The sequence below is a fragment of the Anas acuta genome, chromosome 4 (genome assembly GCF_963932015.1).
Source record: "Anas acuta chromosome 4, bAnaAcu1.1, whole genome shotgun sequence".
Lineage (NCBI taxonomy): Eukaryota > Metazoa > Chordata > Aves > Anseriformes > Anatidae > Anas > Anas acuta.
In genome coordinates, this window is record NC_088982.1 from 42,589,260 (window position 1) to 42,604,641 (window position 15,382).

The 15,382-nt window shown below is 37.9% G+C and overlaps 1 protein-coding gene across 4 annotated transcripts in view; it reads left to right on the plus strand.

The window, feature by feature from the left end:
- Positions 1 to 15,382, plus strand: part of ARHGAP10 (Rho GTPase activating protein 10) — a 143,589-nt gene that overhangs the window by 102,169 nt on the left and 26,038 nt on the right. For all 4 annotated transcript variants that reach the window (XM_068680922.1, XM_068680924.1, XM_068680925.1 and 1 more), the window contains one exon: positions 4,758 to 4,908. In XM_068680922.1, coding sequence (XP_068537023.1) covers positions 4,758 to 4,908 — 151 coding nt within the window. The remainder of the gene's footprint in view (positions 1 to 4,757; positions 4,909 to 15,382) is intronic.

Below are 15,382 nucleotides of genomic sequence, written 5' to 3' on the forward strand. Positions count from 1 at the left end.
GGTTTAGGAACTGGAATGGTTGTGTGTAGGGATGGTCTTGGGCTCACTGTTGTAGAGAGGGCTGTTATTAGCGGTACATATCCAAGATGGTTTGTGGTTTGTTTAGCCCTCTAAAGTATCTGTTCCGTACTATTGCATAGAGAGAAATAGGTCAAACATGACGCTGTTTTAAGTAGCTCAACAAGAGTTTCATCTTTCTTTTTGTTGTTGTAGCTTTTGCACTGCAGGCTTGGAGACTGATCCACCACTTAACTCAGTGTGCATCTTTAAATTCCACTTTCATATACAACCAAACCTAGACAACCATTTAAAATAGTGAATGAACTGGGATAGGAATGACTAACAGGTTTGTTGTTTGATAAAATTTTTGGTCTGTTTTCTGTGCATTTTGAGCGCTACGTGTCAGTGTTCTCCCATATGTAAATTGTTTCACTTAGCATCCAGGTTTGCCCTCAAGTAGATGAAGAGCAGAATGCTAATGCTTCTGAGAACTAAATTGTAGAGAAGTATTCTATAAATCTAGAGCAGTTTGGCCCTAGCCACAAAAACTATGTAACGCTGTATGTGATTGGGAAGTCCTTAACCTTGGAGGCTAGTTTAATACATTTTTATTGCTTCTTGAATGAGGTAATTCAAAGAACAGACTTCATTCTTGTCTTTGTGTAAGCTGTGGTAACTTCTGCAATACAGATGAGTGATGATGGTAGGTCTGATTTTTTTTCGCTTGAAGGGAGGTTTTATTTGGAGCAGCAAAGAAATCTTCCATTAAATAGCATGTTCCAGCCCTGTTCTCCCACAGAAGGGATTCTGCCCTATTGCGGTTGCCTTGTGATGCATCTGAGAGCCACAGCTTGCAGTGCAAGAATAGATTTTGAAACTTAGTCAGGTGTGGTCCCATACTGTTGTGCAAGTAAGTCAAAGTACTGAAATGCTAGTTCAGTTGTTGGTACTCTTCTAAGCCATTACTTGTATGTGATTTTGAATTTTGTCTTCTGTGCATAGGCAATATACTTCTGATAACAGATCTCTCATAGTGGGCATCTTGTATTAGTCTGTGAAACATTTATACAGTATTTGAAAAATCAGTAAGGCTAAGAGCAAAATTGAATTAAACAAATCCCAAACATTTCTCCCTGCGACTGAACTAAAATATGCGTCCATTCCCCCCATTCTCAGTGAGACATTACAATGTCAGAGCAGCAGAAAATACCTGTTTAGGTTTGATGAAAAGTACCTGTCTGTTTAAACAAAGCAAACTTAAAGAAAGTACGAAAGTGAAGCTGAATACTGTGCATGCATATCTTAGGGCTGAGGTTGGCCTTCCACTTGCTTTTCAGATGCTCACTTTTGCAAAACTATGGTTTTAGCTGTAGCTTTGGCCTGCAACCTAAAGAGATTGCTGCTGCTGAAAATGCAGGTCAGGATGTATTTAATTTTAGCTGCATTTAATTTTATTTTCCTAATGGAAATAGAAGAAGGAAATACCAAAGAAAGTACCAAATACCAAATAGTTAATGAGCAGCTTGAAAGAGCAAGAACGATTCCAAAACTTTTTTTATTTGTGCAACATGTGAGGGTGTTTCCTGCTTCTTTTGTGTATTAAAAGAATAAACAAAAACCCAAACCCTAGTGATCTTTCTAGTGGTGGTGGTGGGCTGTTGTTTGTTTGTTTGTTGTCTTAGACTCCTACAGGGCAACTCATTTTGCTTGGTGATTTCAGTGACACTTTCAGGGTCTCAATGAGCTCTGCGTGGGTCAGTTTGCTCTGCAGATAGTCAAGCAGTTGCATTCTCTAGTTCATATCTAACCTCTTTCAGGAATCCCTTCTCTATGGAGACACGTATTAAACATGAGCACAAGCAAAGAAGTGCTAGACCTTACAGCATTGCTTCAAAGGGATGCATGAGTGAGAGGATGGAGTTCATGTGTACCCTTGCCCTGGTCTCACTGAGTGTAGAGAGCGGCTGGACACATGCTGGTAATGCATATTTTTAGCCAGTTTTTAGCTATGGCCATTTCAGTGAAGATCTAGGAATTGTAAGCATTTCTGAGAAGAGGAAAATCAATCTTCTGAGAAGTTCCTGACAGTGAAAGAGAAGACTCAGTGCCACTAAATTTTGTTGGTAGGGGAAGGATGACTCTTCTGGGGAGCTCCTGACTGTCTGGCACAAGTACTGTTGCGGAGTTAGTTAGCATGTGTTGGAGAAGTACTGCCTGAAGAGGAACTTAACTGCTTGCTTGTTATTTTCTCCTGTTTGTTGTGTAGGTTTTTTTTCCCCCCATATAAAACAGAACAAACCACCCACTATTTTTTCACATCACAGAGCGACTTACAGTTAGAAATTTGCTTGGATTCATTATCTGCCTCCAATTCATTGTCCTATTGCATGTCTGGCTCTGGTTATCGTTAAGTAAGAATCCCCTTTATGGTTTTCTTGATTGTGTTTTGCTTTTGCGACTCTGTTACTCATGCTAGTAGTTTTATTAGAATATATTGAAATATTTCTGAGAGGCGCTAAAGAAATTTACTGCGAGCTATGCAAGTCACCTAAATGCATATGAGAAAGCTCATCTCTTACAAACCAGTCCTGGGGAATATTTGTTCTTACCATCATTAATTTCAGTGGAGATGTGTGGTTAAGTCTGTACAAATAAATACAGCTGGGGAATGTGACATAGTAAACAACATGCTGCAACCTCTTGGAGGAGAGTTATTTACCAGAGGGTCCAGACACAACATTTAGTCCATGAAAAAGATGGCATTTAAAATTTTTGGTGCTTTTAGATTTTTCAGAAGCAAATATTATTCCTAAAACTGCTTAGTCTAGCCTTGTGTTTACACATAAGGGGGCAGTGTGGTACTGTTAGCCAAATGCCATGTAGGTGCATGTTAGATTTCATTATTACATATTGCATCATGGTTTAAAAAAATAGTTTTAGCACTCTGAGCACAATTAGACCTTTGCCACTGTCTGAGAGAGATTCTGTGTCTGTGCAGGGGACAGCACTTTCTCCTTTATAAGTACTTTGTTTAGAGTGAGTTCCTTGCTTGATTTTGGTGCTCTCTCATAATCCCTGTACATTAGCATGTGAAGGAGTGGGAGGCAGTTTTCTTGTAACTGGGATGGGGAAGTTCAGATTTCCTCATTTTCCCTTCTCCTCCAGGGTGACATTCACCTACTGGAAAGGAAGGTAATATTTCCACTGGAACATTTGTATACCATGTATAGGCTTCCTGCCTGCTGCTGCCCATTTTGGGCGATACGATCTTTCTTCCACAGTTCTCATGGAGAATGATGTTTCTGATGATTTTGTACACCACAGTCATCAACCTGCCAGGATGAAAGTGATCATTAAGTGGATATAAGCTGGTGTATATGTGGGTTCCTGGGTCATTTCATTTCTGTATGTGTAATATTCAGGACTAACGGGTCAGCGTATAGTCTTATAATTTTGACATGATGTCTTGACTGCCTTACCACAAGATGATTATGGCATTTTTCTCATGCATAGAGTAGCCTGGCTGGCTTTTAGCTTCGTGCTGCAGCTGAGATATACTGTAATAATCCAAAAATGTGTTATCTGTGGCATCTCTTTCTAACTTCTGCATGAATTTCTGCTTCATAAAAAGCTTCTCCTTTGAAGATTCATTACAAGTCCCCTCTTTATAATATTTCCTACATGGATACCTGACTACGTAAAATTGCAGGGTAAAAGAGCACCACATGCTGTTTCATTATGTCTTGTTATATTACCGTGTTGTGTTGCTGTAAGGTGCCCTACAGACACAGGGCTTTTTTTTTTTTTTTTTTTTGTACAGGTGCTGTTTGTGTTTTTCTTCATCTGCCGGTTTGATTTTGATGAAAAATTACGAAGCTAATTTGTTCATATGAATCTGCCATGATCAGTTGTAAAAGGCTGCTGTTAAATTGTACATTGGTGTACTGATAATTTTCTTGAAGTAAATCAGCATCATTAGATTGTGCCTTGTATGTGTCAGTTAAAAAAACTATCAGTTTGAGCAGATTTGTGTTATGAGTTAATCCAGAGAGAGCTGGCATGGTATTTTGTATGGAGGGGTGATATGCTAATAGCCATGACTCAAAGGATAAAATGGTGACAAGAAATGCAATCCTTTTTATATGCGTCTTTGTGAATATCATCATTTAATACAAATATGAATCAATATACAATGGTTGTCTGAGAAAAATCTCACATGGTATGTTACTATGGTATCTTTCATTAAAAGTCCCTCCCATCAAAATTTTTCCCTTGCTGTCTTCAAGAATATGACTTCTCTTTTTTCTTTTCTTTTTTTTTTTTTTTTAACTGGCAGATATTATAGCGATATCATAAATTTTGAAAATTAACATGGATATTCTGGCAACATTATAGGTCCTAGCTAAAATTCTAAAACTTCCTGGTGGCTGGTTCATCTCCCTCTTTCCCCTTTCCCTCCATCCTAGCTGGCAAGCATGGCTGCACATATTTTGTCTTTGGATTAACTGATTTGCAGCTTGGTTAAAGTGTAGACAGTGTTCTTGCTTATTTTCATTTTATATCTATTTATTTATTTATTTTAAAAGCACTCATTAAAGACCCACGGCATACTCTCAAACTTGAAGGAATGGATTTTTGGCTCCTGCCTGCTTTGAATGAAATCCAAAACAAATGTTGTTTGATAATGGTTTACAGTTGCATTACACAGGTTGCTCTTTGTGATAAATAATTAACACCCTTTGTGTTCTTGATTGCAGATTTTCAAAACCCTGCCTGATGCCACTTTCCCTGAGCCAATCTCTATGCCAGTGTCTCCTCCAAATGCCCCACCAAGGCAATCGAGAAGACAAGGACAACGTATTAAAAGGCCACTGGCTGTGTACAATCTCTGTCTTGAGCTGGATGATGGTAAGATGTTAATAACTCTTTCGGTCTTTGCAGCATATTGGTGTTATTGCGTGTCCTACCTTCAGTAGGTGTTTTCATTTCATGTTTCATTTGTATGTGTGTGTGCATGCACATACATGCTTGTTTAATAGCTTTGAAACATGTAAAGAAACAAGGAGAGTACAGGGAAAGGAGAGTATAGAGTACCGTCTTGTGGCATATGTTTAAAAGTAGGGTGAACTGTCTTAAATATGCTTTTTTGCTTCTGAAAAAGAAGCAGCTCCTGTTTCTTTGGGGAAATCTCTTTGACCTCTACTGAAGATTACACAGCCATAAGATAAATGGAGAGAGAACTAAAATTAAAGCAAATCTTTTATGAGAAGAGCTAATGCACTCTACTGTTAAATTCATCTGGATTAAAGGCTCAGGTCACTGCTGCACTAGAGAATACTAATACTTCACTTGAATCTGTAATACCTTGGTGTTACTAGCAGTAAATACTCGTAAACTTGTCTGACTTGAGAAGAAAAAAAAAATCTTGCTTTAGCATGCAGTCTGCAATAGCAGCATGCAGAGAGGCAAAGGGTATACATCTTATATATTCTGACTGTTGGTCAGAAAAGTAACCATTTTTCTGAAATTTCTGTGCTTGGGGGTACATATAGTACTGAGAAGGCAAGTCCTCATTTTGTGCTACAGATTTTCTCCACCCTATCCCTGTTCTCCCTACTGCTGTTGTTAGTCAATTATCTTTTCACATGGAGAATCATGGGATTAGGGCACAAAGTCCAGTTATCAGCCAGTGAAAATAAACAGGAAGATTTTGAACTCATGCAGTAGCATGAGATTCGTTGATGAACTGTCATTAAATCAGTGGTCAACGGTGGTTAATTTGTTAAGGAAAGAGCACAAATACCCACAACAGCTGTAAGTGCAAATTTTAGATATAAACTCAGAACAGTTTATTGTCTGAAAGCCAGTTTTATACAGTTTGCAAGAAACTCAGCACGCCTGTCATCAGGTTGAATTCACTAGAGATATGTAATTTCTGTGCCTTTCTTTCCCTGCATCAAATATGCAACTAAATGTATAGACTAGAAAGTATTTAAGGTACATCCACTTAAAAAGCTTACACTGTGATAATTTGAATAATTTACCAAAAACTAAGAAAGCTCTTGAACTGTATCTGCTGCAATAAAACTAACCTCTGTTGGGAGAAAACAAACAAACAAAAAACAAACAAACAAAAAAAATGAATACGCTCACAGAGTTGTTTACATCTGATTTTGAACGTGAATCACACCAGGTCACAAGAAGTACCACAGCTCTTCTCCAGTTCTGTGTCTCAAAGTGTGCACTGAGGATGTGGCTTTGGCCCTGACACAGTGGACAGAAAGTATTTGATGCGTTATCCTTATTGTAAGATCCGAAAATGCAGTGGTACTGTTGAAAAATATGTGATAAACATTCCGTTTCTCCTGCATACAGTCCATACTTTTGTCATTCAGGTATCTGAACGTAGAGGAGTGGGATAGTTAAAAGGCTGTAATTGTTGCATGGAAATTTGGTGCTTGTCTGGGAGTCGCAGTGTGGTGCATTGCAGACTAACCTAATAAGCTGTTACACATGGTTCCAGCCACAGTTACAAGCCATAGAGCCCTGAGTTTCAATGGGATCTGAAAATAATATTTCTCCTTGTGACTTCTAAAAAATATTCTCCATAGTATCTCCAGCTGCTACTGAAGGTAGCAGTATAGCAAATATGATGTTGCTAGAAGCCAGCTTTCGACAGGTCCAGGCTACATGCTAGTGTGTACCGTACGTGTGTTTTAGCCAGCTCGCTGTGTCAGGAAGGCAGTCAGGAGATGGTGCAATGGGTACTTATTTGGCAGGTGCACGGCATGCATTGAAAGGTGGTACTTTGGGCTGTGTTGCATCACTGCAATACCTGAGGAACTACCCCACCAGATTGGTTACACGGTACAGAAATCGGGCAGGCTGACTAATTATCCAAGTGCTGAGGAGAGCTCGCTGCCTCCAAGTACGCCCCGTGGCCTTCAGTTACTTTGTTCTTAGGAGAGGGGGGGAACGAATAAAAGTGAGCCTGGGCTTCGTTCCATATTTACCTAGTTTCTTGGCTTACAAATGCATGTTTTATAACTGCTCTTTGGAAGATTTTATCCTGTGTGTGTTTTTAACAGGAAATTAAACATTAAACCCCTTCCCTCCCCCCTTTTTATTCACAATGGCATGAGTTAAGCGCCAGGCATAAACCAGTGTTTTGTATTTCCTGGATATGGCAAATAATCTTGTTTTAAAACAAGTAGCTGATACATATTTATATGTAAATATATTTGTAAAGAAATATATCCCTGAAGTTAATGTAATTATATACAAATATATTCTGTGCCTTGAAACTCGAAGTACGTTGGAGACGAAATTTCTCTGTGCTGGAAAACTTCTTGAGTGTGTTTCTCTTAGGATTGTTATGCAAACCAGGAAATTGTTAGAAAAGCGGAAATAAGTCTTTAACTATCAGCTGCTCCAGGGAGTTAACAGGCTTCGGAATCCACTGCTTGAATTGGAAATGCAGGGTTCGGGCCAACTTTTCTTGTTAAAAGCACGTTTTCAGTCAGGAGGCTTCTTGACTGCACACAAACTGTATGCATCAACCACCCAGAAAGGGCTGTAAGTGGCATAAATATTGATAGATATAATAGTGGAAGAACACACACACAGTTTGATAAAAATCTTTATTTTGCCTTCTTGTAATTAGCTGTGCTGGGTCCTGATAGAGCATAGATTTTCCTTGTACTTGGCAATTAGGTGATTAAACCTATTTGCAAACAATTCAAGTGTTGTATTTACTAGCTTAAGGATCTTCATTTCCTCAGACAAATTTAAATCAGAGATTATGCTGTCCATTTTTCTTTCAACGTTTTTCCTTTATAGTAAGCCAGTTAATAACTTTTCATTCCGAAATTTTTCGGCATCTTGATGTCTTAAGTAGAACTACACGTAATGGAGAACTGGGAGCTACTTTCATATGTGGCCTAATCCCAAACTTCTTGCTTCAGCAAAATGCAGATTTGCCTGAGATTTGCATTAAGATCACTTCCAGAGTTTCGTGCTTTCTAAAGTGAATACTTGTTTGTTTGTTTTGAAATAGCCTTTTTTCTTTTAGTACCAATATTATTGGAATGAATTTTAGAGTGAATTAAGTAGCAATGCAGACACTCCTGTGGCTTACAGTCCCAGATATGTACAAACAATTTTGCATTTGCTCTCTCTCTATGGAGAGAGAGTCTTAGCTAAAACAGGGAGATATTTACATGGTTCTTCTGAACATGCCATTGGGTCTTTGTTTTCTATTTGGATGATCAGTACTTATCAGAAGAGAGCTCTATTTATATTTCTTCTAAAGGGCAATGCAAAGTTACGGTTTTGTCCCCTCACACTGTTATTTTAATTTTTATATAATTTTCTCATTGCAAAATATATTTTTTTTTTGCTTTGTTTATCTTTTTCTGTGCTGGAGACGTAGACATTATTAAACTATTTAGGAGAACCACAAGAGCAACACAGCAAGAAAAGTCCTGTGTAAAGTAGGAAGTACAGTGCAGTCCATCCAGATGAGCAGACAGTCAGCATGAGTTTCATAAATCACACGTGGAGTCAAGAAATTGGTCTTGCATGGCAATTCATCCAGTTGCAGAACAACTTGTTTTCTAAACAAAACAGAGTATACGTCTTAAGCCACAGTGCCTGCTGATTCCTTATTCTCTTTGAATACTCTCTAGATGTCAAAATTTGTCATCAGCATGTACATGCACATAGCACGTGTGTGTTATGGAAGGGCTTGTTTGTTTTGTTCTTAAGGTGTTTGTCTCCCACTCCCTGCTCTGAAACTCAGGAGGCATATGGGGTGTTTGCAATAGCTTGCTTCTGCTGCTATAAACTAAAAATTGTATATATAGTGCTTTAGAAAACAGATTTTTGTGTAGAATTTTAAAAGAAATCAAAAATTAGAACTGCTGTTTAACCCTTTAAAACTTTGTACTAATTTGTATTACCCTTTGGAGTATCTTTGGAAGCTGAAGTATGAATGGTATGTTAGCTTATTTAGGAGCAGCTCTTTTTGAGGGTATTGGAGTGATACAATGCCTTAGATTGGGTAGTATATTAGTTTGCATGAGCTACTGTGGCATTTGGTTACATCAGTTACATCACCTCATCAAAGCAAAACGTGATGCATGTAATAATTATATAGCTCCCATGAATTATTCCCTCTCCCTGCTCCTCCCATCCCTTCCTGCCCCAAACAAACAAGTGAAAAAACATAGACTTTATTTGGAATTACTGAACATAAAACCTGGAAGCCTTGGATTTATAATAATGAGCTTGGTCTTCAGGATTGGAACAGTCCAGAACTGCAAGGTTGCAGGTGTGAAACCTGGCCTTGAACTCTTTCTATTTCTGAATCTGCTGCTTGGAAGTGTTTCTGTAACCTGGCACATAGCAGGGGAAATGGAAAGAAAAGCAGCTACATAGGCATATCAAAAAGCCATAAGGGCTTGCAACACTTGCTTACAAAGCTATTGTTAACAGCTGAGCAGAACAGACAGTTACGCTGTTACAAAATAGGTACACCAGTATTAGTTGTGAGGGGAAGATCAGGATGATTGCTGTTTGCTATGTAGAATTTAAGGTAGTTCATATTTCACCTTGCTGCAAGAATAGTTCCTGCAATTCAACAGGATCTATCACATCTTTTTCTACCCAACGGCTCTGAGTAGGATGAGAGCTGAAAAAGGCTTTTTCTTTGTATAGCATTTGCCAGTAAAGGTGAAGCTTTTTCTTAGGTAATAGTATGTGTGTTGGGGCCCAATTTCCAATCTGATAATTAACTTCTGGCTGGAAAGCTGTGGGTCCATAGAAGGTACCTATTTTTTTGGAAGTATGGAATAGTTTTGGCCCATTCTTCGTATACGCAATATACATTGTCTATCTGTTACACCTGTGAGTAAGCTACGTGCTACAGCCTACTTGCTGCACAGTAATGTGAAATCAAAATTAGCTGTCATAACATGGTAAACATCTCTTTAACTTTTACTTCTTTTCAAATGACGTGTCAAATCTTTGTGGTTGGCGTGAAAGTCACCCCAATATCATCACCAGTACCTGTCTACTTTCCGTATATGAAATTCAGAGCCTGTAGAAATTTTTAAAAAATAAACACATCTCCATGTGCTTGTACACATGCACACAAAAGGGATTGGAAGTGCAGTAAAAGGGAAAATGAATAGACTAAAACTAAAATCTCAACTTAAAGGAGTGTGGAGTTCAGGAGGGAGGGTCAGTCTTTGCTTGAGGCCAGGCATTAATAAAAATCTCTGATCTTCTGTAATAATCATTCATCTCTTTAATTCTCTACCTTCTGCACCCAGACATGCAAGGGCACATAATACTGTAAGAAGGCCAATTTTGCATGCTAAAAGCCATTAATCCCAGGCATGGAAGTCACTGACATGTCTTTGCTACAAGCCAGCTGTGCCCTATCTGGTTGCCGTTGGCTGAAATTACTTTTAACCCAACACACAAGACTGCAGGTAGAACGAAGACTTGACATAGTTCAGCTCTTCAGTCAGTTTCCTATGCATGAGGCTGTGCATTTCACTGGACAAGGTGCTTCCTCCCAAGGACATTCTCTTGCTTCCCATAGTGGCAAAGATAGGAGGGAAGAACTTGGAGGGGAGGGAGTGAACTTGCTCAAAGGCTGATCTGTGACTTAGAGAACACTACTGCTCTTCCTGATTTGCTCCCAGTCTGTGTCAGTCTTTGCCATTCAGCCAAAAAAAAAACCACCACCAATTGTATTCCTGTGTATATCAGTGGCTGAATTGCCAAGACAACAGAAAGGAGAAAGAAAAAGAATCATAAAGAATATTTTCATCATCTTTGGAGTTTTTGATGCCATTTGAGGTATGCTACTTAATCATGAAACTTTTATTAATGATGATAGCAGATGACAGCCTTGTTTGATCTGCTTTAGTTTTAAAAATCCCCATTGCCACTGATGAGACAAGAGCTGTTCTGTTGGTAGGTTTTGATACAGGTCTGGACCATAGGTAAACATTGTCTGAATTTATGGAAACCCAAGACCTCTGATGCAACAAGAAAACTATGAAAACTGTAGAATAGCCTACTTATCTTACTATATGTCTGAGTTTTCAGGAAGTAGTTGCAGTTCATCTCTGTATTTTACAACCATGAAATTAATGTGTGGCATCTGGCCAGCCTGGTAAAGCTAGAGGTCACATGTGGTTTCCTGCCAACCAGGCTCTGGTAAAAAAAAATGAGTAATCCTTGAGTTTATATACCACTCTTATTTTCTCAGCATACACAAATCAAAAGAGGAACCCCCCTGCATGCTTGTATCTGGTTTCTGCTGTGTTTCAAAATTTAATTACATGCTATAAATTAACCACTACTCTTCTATCCATGACTCTGTCAATGTTTTTTTCCACAGCTTGAAGAATAAGCTGAAATTCTTCACGAATTTTGGTTTTAGCTTGCTCAGCAAAAGGCTCACCTACAATTTAGGGTTTCCTAGAAGTAAAGGAGTAACATTAGCAATACTTCCCATGAATTTTGAGAGACAACCTGAAATGAAAGAGATATTTGTTGAAATAACTGTCTGCTATTACAAATAAAGTATATGTCTAGAAATATGCCTGCTTACAGTTGAACTTTACATTTTAAAAATAGACGAGATGGTATCAGAAAGAAGGAGGGCAAAGGACTGGCCCCAAAATTCCAGTTGTCTATAGGTAACTTGCAGGTGAGCACTTTTGTCTCTTGCCTATCTGCAGCTTAAACATCCACCTTTCTGGCTACTATTCTTGAGTTGCATCAGCCAGTCTAGACACAAATTCTTTCTAGTGCAGCTTCCTCCTTTTTCTAACATTTCTGAATCATTATGGAGATGGGATAAAACTGTCTCTCTGCAGATCTACCATGTGCATAAGATACACATGCTTGTACATGCACGCATTTGAAAAATCTGTCAAAGTTGGTCTTTATCTAGGAAAAAAGTGTAGTCAAATGTAATTGTTGTGTTAATTATTTTGTCTGAGGAAAAAATAGCTGGCATAAAGATCTCATTCTTGCTGCATGTGGTTTGAAAGCATGGAACTAATGGATATGCAGGTTGTGCTGTCCCTTTTCTCACTGAAGGTTATGTTGGTTTTAGAGTGTATGAGTCTACTGATGTCTAAATTTCAGGTAAGAAATAATAGCATTTATCTAATCATAACAGCATACTAGGGCAGTACTGAAGTGTGTAGAATTTGCTACACAATGAGGATAATTAATAAGTTTTGATAATGAAATGTGGTAAATCTGTTTTTTGAGTGTTTACAGGCATCTGACCTTTCAAATACTAATTATTCAGGAACACCTAAATAACTCTTTGTTAATTTTACTGTTGTCCTGGTTTCAGTTAGGACAAAGTTAATTTTCTTCCTCGTGGCTGGTACAATGCTGTGATTTTTCTTAACCAAACAGTAGGTCATTTTTGACCTGTTTTATATGATTTAGTTTGGAAATTCATTTGTTTAAATAGCACAGTTTCTGAAGTGAAGTGTTAATGAACAATTCTGTTGACTAGTTTTAGTGGTTAGACAAAAGTACACAACTTCTTAATTTACTCAGAAATAGATGACTTAATTCAGAAATATAAAGATGCGAAGAAGTAAAGAGTGATTAAGTTCACCTGGTGCTTGGCATGATTAGCACAGGATGGTTTGTGAGTAGTGAACAAAAGATTGCAGCCTTGCATCTAGAGAAAGGCCTTTCACAAATACAACTCCGTTACTCCTTTCTGGAGTGAAGATACTTGAGAAGGTACCAGCAAGGTGCAAATACTAAGCTAGAGTGAGCTAATGGCACCTTTTGTATGGTTTTGGCTGATTAGGTAGGTTAATCGTTTTCTTTCCTTTTAGATTAAATGTGCTGCTTCAGAATAAATTCACTTTTGGTTTCTGTTATGAATCTGATGTGAATATTCTGGTTCCCAGTACCAAGTAATTTGTTTTGACTTCTGTTGACATTGTAACCTAACTGGATTTCTCATGTCAGTAATTTTTATCATACAGGAATTCTTAGAGCATCTTCTAAAGAAGATAGGCTTATTTTTGACATAATGTAATGCTGATTTAGCTGCCTTTGACTTTTTTATGTGATTATTACTTCATGTCATGGAATCACTTTAGGTTTGTGTTGATTGTGTAAGACAACTAATCTGAAATTACATTTTTCATGTCTGTTTTCTGTGGTTGTTGAAGCTCTAGCACACAGAACTAAGTTCTCACTTGGCAGTGAGTATTTTAGATACTCGTACTTCTTTTCTAGCCCTAATTTATGAGATTCCTATTAAAATGAAAGCATAGTATGTACGCACAAATTAACATAAGAGCAAAGCTACTTTCTACTTGGTTTACCTTCTCTATTATTGTGGAAAGTTAGCTATTTATGGTGAATGAGTGTTTGTTATCTCTGAGCTAGATGCAGCTGTGATGCTGATGGGGAAGGATGGGTGGCTGCACAGCAGCGCAGCTGCTGCTTCCCCATCTCATGATACAGAAAATATCAGAGCTGAAGGTGGTAACAGGGATCTTGCAGCATCTTGAATTTACTCTCCTCAATAATTCTCCCCAGCTCCTCTTGACTTATGTGACTTTGTCAAAGTGGAATAAGTCATGCCTTCTACCCTCTTATATTGCCACTATTTGGGCATCTGATGAACATTTAGAGAATACACAAGAGATCCGTTCTGCTTGCTCGCTGTGTATCTCAATAGAAACTGTGGTAAATTCCCCATTTACTTCAGAAACACTCATTTTCATAAACTGCTTTCATCCTCTGGCTACCCTTAAACTATAGACATTGGTTGTAATGTTGATGTTAAGATTAGTCTTTCTTTTATTAATAAATTGTGTAATTCTTTAGTTTACTTAAGCTGAGGTTGAAAGAAACTCTGTCACTCAAGCAAGTAACTGATAATGTTAGCTCTCTGGTTCTTGTAGTTTTTGTTACATGTTTTTTCTTATTTAGAATTCTTGGAATAAAGTAAGGATCTGATTATTGACACTGCCAAAGTATTTCAGTTTCTTTCAATTTAGGATGCCAACAAAAAATATTCTTAGACTAGCCAGATGGAAAAAGTCAAAAGAAGGCAACTGGGAGGTATGTCATGTTCAGTTAGGTGGAAGCTGAGTTCAGATTTCTGGTATCGAGAGTCTGAGAGCCTTTACTATCTGAGGCTTATCCAGACAAAAAGGAAAAAGGAATTAAAGGCTATATATTTGTTAGAGAGAAGCTAAATAATATAAGTCTCAGCCCATATAAGTGCTTTCTTATCTTGTGTGGATTTTTTACTTTGAGAAAGGGTGACACATGGATTAAAAAAAAAAAAAAAAAGGCTATTTGCGTCGGAAACTGAATAGTAAGTAATACCATCTAGACACAAACAGTAAATGGTGAGGATCAGCCCAAACTGTTTTATTTTCTAGTTAGAACTGGTCTGAATTATGAACAGCCATAAAGACAAAGCACAGGTATCTGTTGCAGAGGCACAGTGAAAGCTGTAAGGATGGATGAGTGTTGTGATTAGAACAGTGAAACAAGAAGATAATTTAGATGACAGTTTAAAAGGATCTGAGCAGTCAAAAAATTTAAATAGTATGCAAAAGGTGATGAGAATATGAAACAAGTTTTAACTCTGTTGAGAGTAAAAATTGGTTCTTATACCTGTTTGCATAGGATGGGGAGCTTGTAGAAGCAGCTTAGAGGCATTTCTATACAGATGGCCAAGCAGAAAGCCAAAGGAGCTCAGAGGCTTCTCACAACTACACAGAAGGTGAAGAGATGATGGCTGGAGTGTCAACAAAATTTTGTGAGATGTCATGCAGGCTATTGCTTTTATTCTGAGAATCCTAATGCCCTTCATCTGGTCTGTCACAATTTGGTATCCAAAGATAAGTGTGTAATGGGAGAGCAAAGGGGATTGACATTTCTGGAGAGAAAAAATAAAGGCACCAAACCCACCATAAAAATATAAAAGACAGATATAAATGAGCTTCATTACAGAAATCCCATCTTCCCTGTTTTATGATGTAAGAACTCATTATAATTCAAGTGTTAGAAAAAGAAAAATGGGAAGTTTCTGGAGCTCCTTTTCGAAAGGACCTGTCAATCCAATGTGGCAGTCAGCCTTTACATAGAAGTGGGAAATCTGACAATGTTACTCATTGTAGAACAAACTTGGAGGTAAAGAGGAGTCAGAGGAGAGAAACAGAAAAGTATTAGACTATCAATATTAGGCAGCCCATGAATTCTGAAATCAAATGAAAAATATAGATATGGTTCAATTCCAGCAACATAGTTAACACACTCTAGACAACTAGACTTTAGACTTTCACACTCTAGACTATAA